Raw genomic sequence first — 19,248 nt, forward strand, 5'->3', positions numbered from 1 at the left:
GTGTGGTGTGAAGGTGATTCTTCTTGAAGTTTATACTGGTGAAGGGTGACTGACTTCTGACAGGTCCATGCATGCTGGAAAGCCTTAGATCATGGCCCTTTGGCAGACTGTGTTGTGTGTCTCTTATCTGGGAATCAGTTTAAATAACATAAGTGTGAAGGGGCTCATCCCCAGAAAAGTGGCAAGCATGTGATGCTTTTTTGTTTTCCTACCCCAACTCCTGAAGACGACTACTAAATTTTGCAGGGAAGTACTCTTACTGATGAAACTTTATGGATCTGTTGAGGTTTTGAATTAATTATTATATAAAATGGGACATACCTCTCCATGAATTATTGTGGCTGAAAAACCATCATCTGCAAGTTCATTGTGAGGTTAATGCTTCCCTCATGTATCACTTTGATCCATGGAGGCCCCCATAATCCTGTAGCTTTATTCTTTAGCTATAGATTAGCCAGAGAGAAATAACAGAATTTGCTAGTGTTTCCATAGATTTTTGCTTGGAACAGCTGGCTGTTATAGCTATAGCATTAGAGAACTTATTCTTGTTCTGTGCTAACATTTTGATATATTAGTCATACAGTCACTTCTTGATTATATGTGCCATCACAGGGGATTAGAGGCACAGATAATATAAAAGAGTGGTTAGCAAAAGTTTTTTATAGATGGCTTAGAAAACTGATGCTTAGGTTCCACTATTAAAATCTTGGTCAAAGCCTCATTGTGGTATGTAGGTGACCTTGGGTTTCCAAAGATTATGCCAACAGAACACAGACTCTCACAGGCTTGTCCAACTAAGCTTGTGGGTCTGGTAGTGGAATATGCTTCTGATATTTGAAGACCGTTTTAGCTGCTGCAAGAAAGGCTGACCTTAAGATGAACTATCAGGCAATGGTTTTTTTTTGGCATATTAATTAATGAAGATAACATATTAAAACTTGGAGAGATTTTAATTTTTGTTGGTGGAGGGAATACCTTTTTTGACAAAACTGTAGGTCTTTTGAAGTATTCAAGTAATCTTTAATTTAGTTGGCATTTACTGAACACAGAGAGGAAGACACAGAGGGTTGGGGGGGGGTGGGAATTGGCATAAATGTACATGGGGTAGTGCAAAAAAACCTTTCAGAGGTTGAAAATGAGGTAGTCCAGGGCTGCTTTTAATGGTTTAATTCTGTATTCACTGTGTATGTGTGTGTGCACACATGTGTCTCCATTCTTCAGGGGGCAGCTCGATGGCACTGGCACCTCTTATATAGAGGACTGGGCCTGGGGTCAGGAAGACCTGAGTTCAAATGTGGCCTCAGACTCATACTAGCTTGGGCAATTCACATAATCTCTGTTTGCTTCAGTTTTTTTAATCTGTAAAATGGGGATAAAACCTCCTACTTCCAGGGTTGTTGTGAGGATTAAATGAGATAATCGTTGTAAAGCATTTAGCACACTGCTTGAAGGCACATAGTAGACCTATAGAAATGTTAGCTATTATTATTATTATTCAGAACCCTTATTATTTTATTTTAACTTTGTACAACTTCATTTAGGAGGTCAATTTTTAGGATTGTAGATGGACTACTGGTCCAGCACATTATCAAACCTGAACCTTTTTTTTTTTTTTTTTTTGTGGGGCAATGAGGGTTAAGTGACTTGCCCAGGGTCACACAGCTAGTAAGTGTCAAGTGTCTGAGCCCGGATTTGAACTCAGGTCCTCCTGAATCCAGGGCCAGTACTTTTATCTACTGTGCCACCCAGTTGTCCCCTGAATCTTCTTTCTTGCTAGTGGTTTTTTCTGTTCTTTCTCTGTCTCTTCTGTACCCCTCTGCTCTGAGGACTTCTTTACTGTTGCTATTCATATAACAACTGGTGAAACCCTTTGGATATTAGATTCCCAAAGAGAAACAGAAAGAGGGAAGGACAAGGACAGTTGCAGAAGAGAACAAAAAAGGGGCAAGGATTGATTGAGAGAGAGGTGCTACCTTGGGTTAAGGGTCTGTGATAGAAGAGAAGCAGAAAAATGAAATAAGGAGAAGAGGTCAAAACTTGGTTAACTGGCACAAAGAATAAAAATATCCTTTGTTGTGATGTATTATAAATATTTAGTAAAAGTAAATTTCTTCATGGCTGTTTTATGAATATTTGGAATGTTTGAGAATTTTAGTCCTTCTTGTCAAATTTGAGCAGATTTTCTTGCCTCCTACAGAATCTTCAAATTGTTTTTAAATGGTTTCTGGCAGCTGCAACAATCCCACTCATAGTGAATCTGGGCATCCCTTGCTTATGAGTTTGGAGAGGTGGTTGCTACAGCTGTCATCTGTTCTGAGTACGCTAGTGGTAACTCTTTAGATACTAAAGAGTTTAGATACCTTTTCTTTTCAAATAGATGTAGGAAAATTGGGGAAATTTTTAAGGAAGTACTTAATTGTTTGATTTTTTCCTTTTACTGATGGACTATTCAAAATCTTTCCTTCAGCTCACTTTTTTTTTCTTTTTTGGTAGTATTTTATTTTATTTTCCAGTTACATTTTTATAAGATTTTGAGTTCCAAATTTTTTTCCCTCCCTCCCCAAGATGGCATCAGTTCACTTTCTGACAGTAGGCTTTAGCATAGGCCATAGAAGGGTTGAGTGTATGGGTATGCATCTGATCATGTGTATCTAATTGCTCTCTAAACCTATTTTGAGGTAATTTTGAGGTAATTTAGGATTTTCTAATGTCAGTCACACCTCTTCTTCCTTACATTTTTGTAGGTAGTTGGGAGTTAACTGACTATTGACACAAATTAACCACCTAGTTAATTAAACACACATAGTTCCCTTGTACCTTAAGTATTTAGAGAAAACATGGAATAATTATTTGGTGTCTGTTTCTAACCAGAAAAATTAGACAAATCTCCTAGTACTATGAATGCTATGCATGACTAGGAAGAAAGAACTCACTGTTGTTTCTTATTGCAAATACTTTTAAAGACCTTGTAGTTACATGGATCAGAGAAAGATGATTACGAGTTGACTACTTGAGTTTTCTTATTAGTTGCAATCATTTCTTTATTTTAGAAAGTAGAAACACATAATTCTCTCCTTTCATAATTCTCTTTTGGTACATTTTTAGCTTCTCATGGAAAAGTAATCTCTAACAACCAGTATTTTCAGAACTTCTGTGTGTAATATTTTAGATCATTTTTTGCTTTTAGTTTTGGGGAACACTTATTTGCCTGTGTTTTTATCTTATCTTTTTCTGCGGTTGAGGCAGTCATTCAGTTAGTCAACAAACACCTTGTTGAGAAGGGTAAAACACAGTCCTTACTCTCAAGGAGTATGTGACAACATGAAAACAACTATGTACCAACCATCTATAAATTGGAAATAGTCAGAGGAGAAGCATGAGCACTAAGGAAGATCAAAAAAGGCTTCTTGTGGAAGATTGTATTTTAGCTGGGATTTGAAGGGAGACAAGAAGCCAGGAGGCAGAGAGAAGGGAAAAAATTGTGACAGGAGGAGAGAGAGAGTGAAAATGCTTAGTCAGGAAGTGGAATGTCTGATGTGAGGAGCAACAAGTAGTGCAGTGTCATTGGATCACCAAATATGTGGATGGGAACAAGGAGACTGCAAAGGAGGGAAAGGGCCAGATTATGATGGGCTTTCAAGTCAAACATCTAGGGAGTTCTGGGTTGCTAGGTGGCGCCATTGTGCAGAAAGCTGAGCCCGGAGTCAGGAGGACTCATCAAATCTGTCCTCAGATACTTAGCAGCTAGGTGACCCTGGGCAAGTCACTAAACCCAGTTTGCCTCAGTTTCCTCACCTGTAAAATGAGCTGGAGAAGGAAATGGGAAACTACTCCAGTATCTTTGCCAACAAAACCCCAGATTGGGTGACAAAGAGTTGGACACGACTGAAAAATGACTAAATGACAACAAAGCCAAATGGAGAATTTTATATTCAATCCTGCTGGTAATAGGGGACCACTTGAGTTTATTGAATAGGAGTGTCATGGTCAGACTGGCACATTTTAAGATCCATTTGACAGTTGAGTGGAAGATAGACTAGAGTATTATAGTACTAGATACCTAAAGAGTAAGGAAGAGAGGCTATAAGAAACTGTAAGAGGGTCTTTGAAAGGAAGGGGAGAGAGTTCCAAAGATAGACTTTGCCTATTTGCAGTTTTGCCAAAAATCATCCTGTAGCAGCTGATTCTTTTTTTTTTTTTTCAGAGAAGAATTTCCCTTAATTGCCTACTATGTAAGTTCTAAAGGTGAGGAAATTTGATAAGCTATTCCTCTGGACATCCCTCCTCTCCTCTCTTCAGTTTTTATGATCTTTAAAAGGATGCTTTTTATGTTTGAGCAACAATGGGGAAAAATTTGAATCCTCATACTGTGTAATTTTGTGGCTTTGGTTAGGAGAGTTGTTCTGTTATTCTGGAAAGTGGGTGTACTAAGAAATTGCCAGTTGTAATGCTCTCATGCTATTTATTCTGCATCTCCCTGCCTTTGATGGTGTATTTGAGGCCATGTTGAGCATACTAAATTGACATACTCATTTCATTGTGGAAACTTAGAGCTTAAAAGTGATAATTACCTCTACTGGGAATATTTGGTAGGGTTAGTCAGTTTTAATCTTTTAGGGATGTTAAGTGCAATACATTCGTGCTTAGTTAACTGCTTGGGTTTTTTTTTTTCAATCTCATAGCTAATTTTACTGCTTCAGGTAAAGTTTTTGGGATCTAGAATTACATTTGTGAATCAGATTTTATTTTTATGTAACTTTTGAGGGGACTTCTGACACAAAAGTTTGTTCTCACTTAAGACAATATTCTTAAAAGCTTTTTTTCTAGATTTAAAAAATCCTTTCTTTAATATTTAAAATACTGGCAGGTAGACAGATATTCTTAGCATCTGAAGTCAGAACTCCTACTCTTTTTATTCTCTGAAATTGATTTCTGATAAAGATATAATGTGACCAATAGAAAATTATAATAGATTGTTGTAATAGAAACATAAGAGTACTTAATTCAAGATGCTGTTTTCATTTGCAAATGTCAGAAATAATAAAGGAGTCAATGAACTGTTAAAAATAACATCCATCCAGATTATTTTTTTCCTGTAAGTTAACAGCTTTGTAAAAGGAAAGCTATCAAGGTTGAGAAGTATACAAATTGAAATAAAATGAAATATTTTCCAGCAACATCCAGAGATTTATTTTTATTTCTGGAATGTTTCTGTAGCTGTTGTTATTCATAGGAAAAATAAGAAGCAGCCTGTTGTGGCCAGGGAAAGAGCACATATTGGGTGCTTAGGTAAAGAAAGTAGGTGGTCTTAGTTACGCACCTGAGAAAACAAAACATTATTGTATGTGATTCATCTGTTGTAAAGGCTTAAGGGGTAAAAAAAATTTTTTTGAAAGTTATTTACTCTTGGAAACTGCCTCAGAAAACAGAATTACAAAAAATGATTTATTTTACTCTGTGCTCTGTAACCTTTTTTTTTTTCATCAGTAAATGGTGTTCCTGCACCAGTAATGTGAACTGTTTGTTGACAGTTTAACATGGAGATCTTTGCAACTGAAACCTGCAAATTGAAGTTGAATTCCTTAAACAGTAAAATGTAGGTGTCTGTTAAGCACTGTTATTGGTGTGAGCCTAAGAAATTAGGGCTACCCATACTGAAGGAAAGAGACACCTACACGAACATCCACTCCCCTAAGACATAGGCACATTTATCATCTTGATCATTCAAAAGAATTAGTATCATTTTGGGAATTACATCTATTTATATCATTAAAGAATAATGACTTTACCTAAAAATGGGCATATACTGTGGTCCATTTTGATCTTACATCTGTTGCGTCTGAAATCTCAATTTTTTTAAGTCTTAAAAATGATTTAACAACTGGGTCATCTTCTAAACATTTTAAGAAAAGGGTTGAGAAATTTAGCCTTGCAAAGGATTTTCTCCTTAGACAAATAGATCAGGGGAAAATTTGTACCTTCCTTTATCATTTTTACCTTGTTTTATAACTGTAAAAAACAAACAAATTTCTCATTATGACATAAATTTGGGTTTGGAACAGTTTGGCTGCATGGTAGGTGCTATCATTATCCTCATCTTATAGATGAGGAAACCAAAGCAAACAGAAGTTAAATGACTTGCTCAGGGTGATACAGCCAGTGTTAGAGACTGATTTATTTTAATTTTTTAATTTTTTTTTTTGCGGGGTAGTGAGGGTTAAGTGACTTGCCCAGGGTCACACAGCTAGTAATTGTCAAGTGTCTGAGGCTGCATTTGAACTCAGGTCCTCCTGAATCCAGGGCTGGTGCTTTATCCATGGCGCCACCTAGCTGCCTCCTGAGACTGATTTTTAATTTGGGTCTTCCTGACTTCAGGCCCAGTGTTCTATCCACAACACCAAAAGGAAGTGTGATATAAATCCATTTCAGCATTTATAATTTCCTTCATGTTAGTAACTTCAATATTTTTAATTTTGTACAGTGTCTTATGTATAATATAGATCTTTGAGAATTATTTGTCAGTTAAATAAAGGAATGGGTTAAAGAGAAACCTTTGTGCAGGCTAGTTCACTTAGCAGATTATCTGGATAAACTGAGGATCTTCAAAGAACATGGCTGGATAAATGAGCTTGTGCTCTTTAAGAGTTAGGGCCTCTTGTCCTCATCTCCCATCTGACATGCTGGGAATTGTGCCAAGAAAACTTAGTGAAATGTAACTTTAAAAAAATGTAACTTGGAGGCAGCTAGGTGGTACAGTGGATAAAGCACTGGTCCTGGATTCAGGAGGACCTGAGTTCAAATCTAGCCTCAGACACTTGACACATACTAGCTGTGTGACCCTGGGCAAGTCACTTAACCTGCATTGCTCCACAAAAAAACCAAAAACAAAATGTAGCTTATCAGTGAATAATAAATATGAAATTTGGAATGAAGTTGGTATAGACATTATTGTTCATGTTCCTCTTATCTTCCCTTTATTTGTAATTGATAGGAAGTCTATTAGTGTTGTAAATATATATTAATTTATTTGATTCTTTGGCAGAAAAAATGAAAAACAGCACACAAACAGGAATTGTCCCAGGTTCAGTAAGTTTCAGTTAAGAAAATCTAGATAGAATTCAAGGACTATTAATCTGAGTTCTAGTAACTTGTTAAAAATTTTTTTTTGTTAATTTTATTTCAGTATAATTGGTTTCTTTTGTGAGCCTATGTATTTTATTTTATTATTATTTTTAAGTACATTCTTCAGGGTGCAGAGATTTCATTAGATGCAAAGAAACCCTTCATATGATCTGTCCATGCCCACTACTTATTGCCATATAATCTCTCTTATGTGTCTAAAGTCCTTAAGAATTACAATCAATGTCTTTCACTTCCTTTCCTTTTACACTCTTCTTAACTTTGCAGTTTGGCTTCTGACCATATCATTCATCTGACATTTCTCTCTGCAGTTAATAATTTCTTAATCACTAATTTTAATGTGTTTTTTTTCCCCTCAGTTCTCATCCTTTTTGAACTCTTTTTTTCTCCAGATTTTCGTGGTCCTCTTCCAAGCCATCTGATTGTTCCTTCTTATTCTCCTTTCATGGATCTTCCAGGTCATGCCCAGTAATGGTGTGCCCCAAGCACTCTGCTCTGGGACCTTTTCTCTTCTTCCTCTATACCATTTTTCTTGGTGATCTTATCAGCTCTCATAGATTTAGTTATCATCACTCTACTGAAGATTCTTAACTACCCTAACTTTCCTCCCGACTTCCAGCCTCACATCTCTAACTGCCTATTAGATATCTCTAGCTGAATGCCTTATAGAGATCTTAAATTCAGCATGTCCAAAACCGAACTAATTATCTTTCCCCTCAAACCTTCCTCCCTTCTACCACCATCCTTCTTAGTCACCCAGACGGTTCTCAGATGTATTTTATTCAGCCGTAATTTATCCAATCTCGTTTTAAAATGCCCATTGGTCGTTAAGTTTTCCCCTAAATTCCTTCCCTCTTTCTAATTTTCCTCTTACTGTCTAGGACATCACCATCCTTCCAGTTATCCGAGTACAAAGCCTAGATGTCAACCTCAGTTCCTCACTCACTCTTATCCCATCTTATTTTTCTTGGCGATCTCCTCCACTCCCATAGATTCAGTTATTTACTGATGATTTTCAGATCTACTTCTCTGTTGCCAAAGCCTGTCTATTCTACTTCCAGAGCTGCTTCTGTGTATGTCCCCTTTTCTTCTCTGGTTCTGTGCTGGACCTCATCCACTCACACTTGAATTACTGCAAAAGTCTGCTGGGTTTCCCTGCCTCAAATCTCTCCTCACTACCATCCATCTTCCACTCAGTTATCAAATTGATCTTAAAATGTGTAGGTCTGACCATGAACTTCAGTGGCTCTGTCGATCTCCAGGATGAAATATAATATCCTCTGTTTGCCTTTAAAACCCATCATAACCTGGGCCTTTCCCTGCTTTCCATCCTATTTACACTTTGCTCCCATTCACATATTTTGTGATCCAATGACACTGATCCACTTGCTTTTCCTTGATCAAGATATATGAGCATTTTCATCGTCTCTCTCCTCATGCCTAGAATTTTCTCCTTTCTTCTCTCTGCCTCCTGGCTTCCTTGGCTTCCTTGAAGTTCTAGCTAAATCTTTCACAAGAAGCTTTTTTTGATCCCCCTTAATGCTAGTGCTTCTCCTCTGTGATTATCTCCAGTTTATTTCTTGTTTGTACCATTAGACTATGTATTGTATTTTTTTCAAAACACAGAACTCATTAATTTTATTTATTAGGTCATCTATGTTCCTTTCCCAGACCTCCATCCCTTATGACAAAATAGAAGCACAGTGGGGCAGGGATGGAAGAAAAAATTTTAGCAAAACTAACCAACATATCAATGTTGCCCTTCCATAGTCTCAGAACTCTTCAGAGGTGGGTGATGTACTTTATTCTTTCTTACAATTGCCCTTTCATTATTGCCAGTCTTTGAGCCATATACTGTGGATAGTACTAATAATCTTAGTAGAGAGCTACTCAAAAAGGGTTAGTGGCTCATGATTGCCTCTAAGATAAAATACAAACTCCTTATTCTGTCATCTGAAGCCCCTCCCAATCTGCCTTCAGCCCATCACACAGACTTATTTCCTATTATTTCCCTTTACCATCTCTCCATGACAGCCAAACTGGCTTACATACTGCTTGCCAAATTTGGTATTCTGTCTTCCATGCCTATGGCTTTTCACAAGCTCTCATTCTTGGCATTTACTTTATCTTCATCTTCAGCTCTTAGAATCCTTTAGTTTCTTTCAAGACTCAACCTGGTTCCTACCTCTTCCATGGAACCTTTTCCTACTCCCTCTTTTCCCCAAATAAGTAATTAAAAGGTCATTTTTTCATCTGTTATCAACCATGGAATATTACAAACTCCTTGAAGATGAAAAAAATAGTCTATCTTCTTTGAGTACATTCATAAGGTCTTTCTCCAGCATGAAGTCTCTGATGTTGAGTAAGCTATGCCTTTTTGCTAAGAGCTTACTCACATTCAGGATATCACTTTGCAATCATAAAACTTTTCTCCATAAAGTGTAAATTCTTACATGCTGAGTAAGGCTTTCTCTCCCACAGAAAGTGTTGCATAGATTGTATTCATAAGGTTTTTCTCCAGCTGGTAAGGCTTTTTCACCTTCATTGTTTTCAAAAAGTTTTTCTCCCATATGAACTCTGATATTGAATGAGAAGTGACTTTTTGTTAAAGCCCTTCTTATATTGATGACATTCATAACGTTTTTCTCTAGTATGAATTTTCTGATGATAAGAAAGGTACCCTCTCTGGTGGAAAGCCTTAGATACACTGCATTCCTAAAGTGTGTTTTTTTTTTTGATTTTTTGTTTTTTTCCAAGGTGACTTCTCTCATGGTGAGTAAAGCTTCCTCTAGCAGAAAGGCTTCTTATATAAATTGCATTCATAAAGTTTTCTCCCGTATGAATTCTCTAATGGTCAGTGAGGCAAAAACACTGATAAAAGGTTTTGCTACATTCATTACATTCTAAACGTTTTTCTTCAATGTGAAATCTCTGATGTAGAATAAGCCACTCTCTCTGGTTGAAGGTCTCACATTCATGACATTCATAAAGTTTTTCTTCACTATTAATATTTGATAGTTGAGGAAGTATGTTTTCTGATAGAAGGCTTTTCCACATCTTTTACATTCAAAAGATTTCTCTCCAGGATGAATTCTTTGATATTCACTAAATCTTGTGCTCCAATGGAAGGTCTTCCCACATTCATTACAGTCATATTTTTTGCTTCAGTATGAATTCTCTAATGTTCAGTGAGCTATGCCCTCTGACTAAAAGCCTGTACACATTCATTGCATCCATAAGGTTTCGCTGCAGTACAGATTTTGTAATCAGAACTAAGGCATGCATTGCAGTGAAAGGCTTTCTGACACTCTTTGCTTTTAACAGGGTTCTCTCCAGTATAAACCTTCTGATGTTCACTGAGTTTTGTCCTCTGGCACAAAGCTTTTTCACATTTTTTATATTCTAAAGATTTCTTTTCAGTGTGAACCATTTGATGGTTAATAAGGTATGAACTCTCATAGAAGACATTCCCACATCCATTAGGTTCAAAAGATTTTGTTCCAAGATGATGTTGAGGAAACCCCTTTGATCCAACATGCACTCCAAGTTATTACCTTCATTAGGCTTCTCTTCATTATGAACTCTGTCCTGGGAATTAAGGGGACCATTGCCGTTGGACTTCCCACATTCATGACATTCATAAGGATTCATTCTAGTATGATTTTTCTATTGATGAGTTTTGTGGTCTATGAATTTCTTTTTGGGGGGTGGGGTGGGGCAATGAGGGTTAAGTGACTTGGCCAAGGTCACAGAGCTAGTAAGTATCAAGTGTCTGAGGCTGGATTTGAACTCAGGTCCTCCTGAATCCAGGGCTGGTCCTTTATCCACTGCACCACCTAGCTACCCCTATGAATTTCAATAATACCTGAGTTACACTGGTATAACTAGTATATGTTATAGATTTCTCACCTCTTTCACACTTAGAAAATATCTTCTTTGAACAGTTACAACATTTCCTTGGCACTGAATACACCCTGAAACTCTTTCTTTATCTGTGCATCACTTTAATGGAGAGTCTTTTCTAAAGATCCTGTCTGTTGTGCCAGGAAGTCTGGCTCAAGGCACACCCACTAGAGACTGCCAGATCAAGGCAAAAAAGCCTTGAGTTTCCTTGAGAGCAGGAACTGTTTCTTTTTTTTGGGGTCTTTTTTCTTACCCACAATGCTTGGCAAAGGGTAAGTACTTGGTGCAGTGGATAGAACACTGGGCCTGGAGTCAGGAAGATACTTATTTGACTTAAGATATTTATTAACTATGTGATCCTAGGCAAGTCCCTTAACCTCTGTTTGCCTCAGTTTTCTGAACTATAAAATAGGGATAATAGTACCTGCCTCTCAACGTTGTTATGAGAATCAAATGAGATAATATTTGTAAAAACCAAAAAAAAAAAAAAAAGCCAAACAAAAACCCCACACAGTAGACTCTATATAAATACTTATTCCTTTCCCTTATTGTTGATGTGATCAGATTGCTGGAGTGGTCCATGACGTAAAAAACAATTAAGAAACCCAAAGATAAATCACTGATTTATTTCTACTAGTTTAGGTATGATTGCTTTCTATTATGTGTGAGATTAGAAACTGCATTAGTGAGGATTTAAAATGCCCAGGATAGTGAAGTTTGCACATTGAGACTATAGGGTTCATTTCGCTGTTTATTGTGTCTGTATATTTTGGAGTTCAGTCTGTTCTTACACATTTTGTGCCAACTTTCCAGTTGATTTATGGCATTGTTGTCATGGTTCTTCATTTTTGGCACATCTTTAAGTGTTGATAGTGAAATAATTATTATTTTTGTGCCTTTCCCCCCATATTTAACAAAAGATCTTTTTGGAATTAGGCAGGAGGCAGCTAGGTACCTCAGTGGATAGAGTACTAGACCTGGAGTGAGGAAGACCTGAGTTTAAGTTTTGCCTTTAGATCCTGGGAAAGTCACTTAACTTCCTTTTGCCTACAGTATTTTTGCTAAGGAAACACCATGGATAGTGTGGTCCACAGGGTAACGAAGAGTTGGATATGACTGATTGATTGAATGGCAGCAGCACCGACAGCAATAACAACAACAATGGAAGGATGCTTTTATAATTATTTGCCTCTTTCTCCCACATGCACTTTTCTCCAAACCTCATGTATCCTAATGTATTTTTTACAGAGCTCAATAACCTTAAAAATGCCACAAAGTACTATCAGTTTGATTTTTTAAAAAATAAGCAAACCAGTTTGGAAATTAGTATTACATTTTAATATTGTGATTATGTCACTAATAATGCTTATTTATTGTAGAGTGTAAGTGGTGTTTCTATTTAATTAAAAAAAAAAGACCAAGAAATTTCTAAGTAACTACATATTTGGCCACAAAACAATTTTAAAATTATTTTAAATTTCATATGAAATAGTTACATTTCAAGATTTTGAACCCTTAAATATCTCTTATCTCCTTTTAGGTTTTATCAGAAAGGATCAATATTGAACCTTGGGTATGTGCCAATATCATCTGCCTTTTTAATGATGATAATACAATTCCTTTCATTGCCCGTTATCGAAAAGAGCTTATTAACAATCTTGATGCTGATGCTTTGCGAGAAGTACAACAAGCTCTAGAGGAGTTGAGGTAAGGAGCCTGTGGAGAGAGTCGGTTTAATGGGTAAATGAGAAGAGGGAGCAGCAAAGAAATAAACAGTATGTTTTTGAAATTCCAGTATTCTTTCTTTTTAAAAATAAACATTAAGTTTTGAGTTCCAAATTCTATCCCTCCTTGTCTCCCTCTCCTCCCCCTTCTCTGAGGTGGTAAGGTTATACATGTGCAATTGTGTGAAACATTACTATATTAGTCATTTTATATAAGAAAACTTGAATAAAAGGAAAAAAATGAAAAAACATTCTTCAGTCTGTGTTCAATCAATATCAGTTCTTTGGAGGTGGATGGTATGCTTCATCATTAGTCCTTTGGGATTTTCCTGGATCATTGTATTGCTGAGAATAGTTAAATTATTCACAATTCTTTAGCACAATATTGTTCTCCTGGTTCTGCTCACTTCACTATATATCAATCAGTTCATATAAGTTTTTCCAGACCTTTCTGAAAGCAACCTGTTTGTCATTTCTTATAACACAATAATATTCCATCACCATCATATACCATAGCTTGTTTAGCCATTCCCCAACTGATGGGCATTCCTTTGATTTCCAGTTCTTAGCTACCACAAAAAGAGCTGCTATAAATATTTTTGTATAGATAGGTCTTTTTCTCTTTTGGGGGATGTCTTTGGGATATAAACCTAGCAGTGGTATTGCTTGATCAAAGGGTATACACAGTTCTATAGCCCTTTGGGCATAGTTCTGCATTGTTCTTCTGAATGGCTGAATTAGTTCACAATTCCACCAACAGTGGATTAGCCTAGGATTGTATTTCTTGAATGGTTATATAGCATTTGCATAGTTGACTAGAGAAGTCCAGGTTCATTCTATTTTGGTTTATGCTTGTCTGTACATACTCTCTTGCTATACTGTGCTGTGCTTTTTTTTTTTTTTTTGCAGGACAATCAGGGTTAAGTGATTTGCCCAGGGTCACACAGCTAGTAAGTGTCAGGTGTCTAAGGTTGGATTTGAACTCAGGTCCTCCTGAATCCAGGGCCAGCACTTTATCCACTGCGCCACCTAGCTGCCTTTCCTCTTTGTAGATCAGTGTACAGGAGGGAGGGAATTTTGAAGGCCTGATAATTTATAGTACTGTTTCTTTCTGAGGGTTACTGGGACTTGGGTTTTTTTCAATGGGCAGAAGTAGGGCTGCCAGTGGGAGATTCAGAAATATCCATTTTCATCCTAAACTCAATTTTATATGCAAACTTTTAGCTTACATCAAATAATTGTCTTTGTTATATAAAATATTTAGTGGACAGGATTTTAAAAATGAAATGAGATAGGATTTTTTCATTTTCTTTTTGTCTAGATATTTTAGCAAATAAGTATTTTTGATTAGTGTGTTCTAATTTTCTTATGTAAGTATTATGGAAATGACTTTTGTTTTTGTATTTTTCGCCTTGCCTGCCCATTCATTATCAGAAGTGTTGTTTTTGAATACTAAAGACAGGAATAAGTATTCATTTTGAAGTTATGCATCCTCAGGGGCAGCTAGGTGGCACAGTGGATAGAGCACCGGCCCTGGATTCAGGAGGACCTGAGTTCAAATCCGGCCTTAGACACTTAACACTTATAGCCGTGTGACCTCGGGCAAGTCACTTAACCCCAATTGCCTCCCCCCCCCAAAAAAAAAACAAAAAAACCAAACCAAAACGTTATGCATTTTCACTGGGTTCATTACAGATCTATGTTACCTTTTCTCAACTGGACTGTCAGTGCAGCAAGGCAGTACTTTTATTCCTCCCTAATTTTGATTCTCTGTCAGATTTCTCAAATAGAGAGAGAGTGAAGAGAATAGGAAGGCTCTGAACTTACAAGAGGGAGGAAGCAGTACCAAAAAGTTTTTGTGTGCAGAAGAAAAACTTGTAAAGCTTTACAAATATGGCTAAGTTGTCTACTAACTATATTTTTTTATCTGGATAGGAAAAATAGAAGTTGTGCAACAGGGTATTTTTGTGATGATGGATTATGTTAGTAGGAACCTCTGCTTGGTATAATTTATTATAATTTAAAAAAATACCATTGACTAAATAAAAGCTTTATTTTCAGATTTGTTTATGGTGATGTCAGTCTATTGACTTCCCTAAATAAGTAATGCCTTTTTTGTGACTTGGAAATTTTTTTTACATAAAGCATTTTTCTTTTAAGATCTGATGTTATTATCTTTCATCATAGAGCTGAATATTCTTTTCATGAATTAGAAAAGCAAATGGCCTTCATAGATAGAGAAAAGGCTTTCCTTCTATTTTTTTTTAGCTTTAAAAAATTAACTTCCTTTTTCCTTTGTATTTTATCTGTCTTTTTAACATTCTAATTTATTTATTTATTGGCAGGGCAATGGGGGTTAAGTGACTTGCCCAGGGTCACACAGCCAGTAAGTGTCAAGTGTCTGAGGCTGGATTTGAACTCACGTACTTCTGAATCCAGGGCCAGCGCTTTAACCACTGCACCATCTAGCTGCCCCCTATTTTTTATTTTTAACATTCTTTTCTTTTAAGATTTTGAACTTCAGATTCTCTCCCTCTCAACTCCTCCACCACTTACTAAGTCAAGCAATATGATATCCCTCATACATATGAAATCATGCAACATATTTCCCTGTTAGCCATTTTTTTTTAAAGCAAGAAAAATAAAGAGAGAAAATTATCCTTGAATTTGCATTGAGTTCATCAGTTCTCTCTGTGGAGGTGGATAGTATTTTTTCATCATGGGCCTTTTGGAATTGTCTTGGATCACAGTATTGATCAGAGTAGCCAGGTAATTCACAGTTAATAATCATTATAGCATTGCTGTTACTGTGCGTAATGATTTCCTGGATCTTTTCAGTTCACTTTACATCAGTTTGTATAGGTCTTGCCATGTTTTTCTGAGACCATCCTCATCTAAATAATTTTTTGAAAAAAATTTTACATTTTATTTTTCTCCATTATATGTAAAAACAATTTTAACATTTGTTTTTAAAAATTTTTGATTTCCAAATTCTCTCCTTCCTTCCTGAAATCATGCTGCTTATGATTTCTTATAGCACAGTAGTATTCCATCACGATTATATACCACAACTTTTTCAGCCATTCCCCAGTTGATGGTCATCCCCATAATTTCCAATTCTTTGTTACCATGAAAAGAGCAGTTATAAATATTTTTGTACATATAGGTCCTTTTCCTTTTCCTTTGATCTCTTTTGGGATACAGGCAAAGTAATGGTATTGCTGTGCCAAAGAGCATGCAGTTTTTTTTTTTAAAGTGAGGCAATTGGGGCTAAGTGACTTGCCCAGGGTCACACAGCTAGTAAGTGTTTAAGTGTCTGAGGCCGGATTTGAACTCAGGTCCTCCTGACTCCAGGGCCGGTGCTCTATCCACTGTGCCACGTAGCTACCTCCAGAGCATGCACAGTTTTATAGCCTTTTTTGTATAGTTGCAAATTGTTCTTAAGAATGGTTGGACCAGTTCACTACGCCACCATTAATTCATTAGTGTACCTAATTTTCCTTCATCCCCTCCAGCATTTGTCATTTCTGATAGGTGTAGGGTATATCTCAGAGTTTTAATTTTCATTTCTCTAATCAGTAGTGATTTGGAGCATTTTTTCATGCTTGTACATAGCTTTGGTTTCTTTATCTGAAAACTACCTGTTCATATTCTTTGACCATTTATCAACTGAGAAATGACTTGTGTTCTAATAAATTTGACTCAGGTATCTAAATTTTTACAAAATGAGATCTTATCAGAAATTTGATGTAAAAATTTTTGATGTTACTTCATTGTCTATGGTATTTTTTAGCATAATGTAGAGTCCCTGATTGTCTCTTTTACTTAGGTCTGTTTTTGCTTTTGCTTTGTCTGAGATCCCAGTTGCTACCCCTGCCTTTTTAAATTTCAGCTGAAACTACTTTCTTCTCCATCCCTTTATTTCAATTCTGTGCTAGTTTTTCTGTTTCAAGCGTATCTCTTATAAACAACATATTGTTGGATTCTGGTTTCTAATCCATTCTGCTATCTGCTTCTGTTTTATGGGTAAGCTCATTCATTCCTATTCACAGTTATGATCACTATGTATTTCCTTCTGTCCCATTTTCTTTTGTTTCTTTGTCTCTTTTTAATCTTGTCCCTCCTTAAAAGTCTATTTTGCTTCTAACCACCATTTCCCTTAATCTGTCCTCCCTTTTTATCATTCCCTCTCCCTTTCTATTTTCTCTTTTCTCTCCTATTTCCCTATTGGATAAGTTATATTTCTATACACAGCTGAATGTGTATATATATTTTCTTTCCTCTTTAAAACAATTCTGATGATAGTGAGTTTCAAGCATTGCCTACCATCCCCTACCTCCCATTTTCCCCTCCATTGTAAAACTCTTCCTTGAGAGTTTCTTTTCTGTGAGAAAATTCCCTCCATTCTACCTCCCCTTTCCTTAGTCTCTTAGTATATCTTTCTTTCTCACCTCATTATTTTTTAATTTTTTTGGAAATCATTCCAACATAATCGACTTATATGTATGCCCTCTGTTGGTGTAAACTTTTAATTGCCCTAATAATAAAAGTTCTTATGAATCAAATGTATCTTTTCCCCCCATATAGGAATGTAAACAATTTAACTCTATAGGGACCTTTATGATTACTTTCATGTTTACCTTTTATTCTTGAGTTTTGTAATTTTTTTTTTTTGGGCGGGGAATGGGGGTTAAGTGACTTGCCCAGGGTCACACAGCCAGTAAGTGTCAAGTGTCTGGAGCTGGATTTGAACTCAGGAACTCCTGAATCCAGGGCCGGTGCTTTATTCACTGCGCCACCTAGCCGCCCCCAAGTTTTGTATTTTAATGTCAAATTTTCTATTCATTTTTGTTTTTTTCATTAGTAATACTTGAAAGACCTCTATTTCATTAAATGTCTATTTTTCCCTCTTGAAGGATTAAACTCAGTTTTTCTGAGTAGGTGATTCTTGGTTGTAATCCTAGCTCCTGTGCTTTTTGGAATATCATTCCAAGCCTTCCATTCCTTTAATGTGGAAACTGCTAAATTTTGTTATCCTGACTTTTGCTCCATGATATTTGAATTGTTTCTTTGTGGCTGCTTGAAGTATTTTCTCTTTGGCATGGCAACTCTGCAATTTCGCTATAATATTCCTGGGAGTTTTCATTTTGGGAACTCGTTGAAGAGGTAGATTCTTTTAATGTCTATTTTACTTTCTGGACCTTAGATATTGGGGCAGTTTTCCTTGATAATTTTTTTTTTTGAAATATGATGTCTAAGCTCTTTCTGTGATCATGGCTTTCAGGTAGTTCAGTACTTCTTAAATTAACTGTCCTTGATCTATTTTCCAGGTCAGTTGTTTTTCCAGTGAACTATTTCATATTTTCTTCTATTTTTTCATTATTTTTACTTGATTGTTTCTTGATGTCTCCAGTAATCATTAGCTTCCACTCGACCAATTCTAATTTTTAAGGAATTATTTTCTTGAGGGAGATTTTGTACCTCTTTTTTCCATTTGGTCAGTTCTGCTTTTTAAGGACTTTTTTTTTTTCCTTTCCCTTCCTTCTTTTCTTCCTTCCTTCCTTTCTGCTGGGCAGTGAGGGTTAAATGACTTGTCCAGAGTCACATAGCTAGGAAGTGTCAAGTGTCTGAGGCTGAATTTGAACTCAGATCCTCCTGAATCCAGGTCTAGTGCTCTATCCACTGCACCACCTAGTTGCCCTGTATTTTAAAATTTTTTTAAGAAGCTTCTTTTCAGGACTCTGCTGATTTACCGTAGAGCCTATTAGTATAATTGTATAATGGCACCTGATCAAGAAGAACCACTCAAATCTATTTAACTTTGAGGTATCTTAGAAGGAAAGAGAACAGAATATACAGTCTGTGCTCTTTGGCATATATAGTCTTTATATATACACTGTCTTACTCTCCCTAGCATGATGCTTGCTGTTTTCAATCTTTATAAAGTTGGACTCCCTTTGTTGTTTTTAATCATCAGTAATTCCATGTCTACCATAGTGCCCATGACCCTGCAGTGCCATACTTAAGGTAGTGTTAGGAAAGAGCAGCTGGAGTAAGAGTGTATATTTAGGCAAACTACCCAACTTAGAGAGTTGAGACCCAGATCCCTCAATCTTGCAATGAATGCCATCAGGAAGACAATGATTTACAAACAAAACAAAAAATTATTAGAATATATGGTTATTGGGTAATAAATAGTTTTTATTTTTAGGACTGTTGCAAAGAAGACTCATACCACAATCCAGAAGATTAAAAAAGAAGGGAAACTGTCAGAATCCTTGTTAACAGCCTTGTTAAACTGTAGAACTTTAGAAGAATTAGACCATGTGGTAAGAAGTTATTTGTTTCTATTTCTTGCTTAAGAAATAACTGCTTTTGTTTATAATGTACTTAAAAGAAATTCATAGTACAGAATCCAGATGATGGGAATTGATCCTTTGGTATTTAATGCAAAACCTGAAATAGTAAATTTGTTATTTCC

At 36.2% G+C, this 19,248-nt stretch overlaps 1 protein-coding gene across 4 annotated transcripts in view; it reads left to right on the forward strand.

Moving 5' to 3' along the window:
* The window catches only part of SRBD1 (S1 RNA binding domain 1), a 296,284-nt gene that overhangs the window by 12,934 nt on the left and 264,102 nt on the right, over positions 1 to 19,248 (forward strand). For all 4 annotated transcript variants that reach the window (XM_043989808.1, XM_043989812.1, XM_043989811.1 and 1 more), the window contains 2 exons: positions 12,584 to 12,750; positions 18,979 to 19,096. In XM_043989808.1, the coding sequence (XP_043845743.1) occupies positions 12,584 to 12,750; positions 18,979 to 19,096 (285 nt within the window). The remainder of the gene's footprint in view (positions 1 to 12,583; positions 12,751 to 18,978; positions 19,097 to 19,248) is intronic.

This window comes from Dromiciops gliroides, chromosome 2, assembly GCF_019393635.1.
Source record: "Dromiciops gliroides isolate mDroGli1 chromosome 2, mDroGli1.pri, whole genome shotgun sequence".
Lineage (NCBI taxonomy): Eukaryota > Metazoa > Chordata > Mammalia > Microbiotheria > Microbiotheriidae > Dromiciops > Dromiciops gliroides.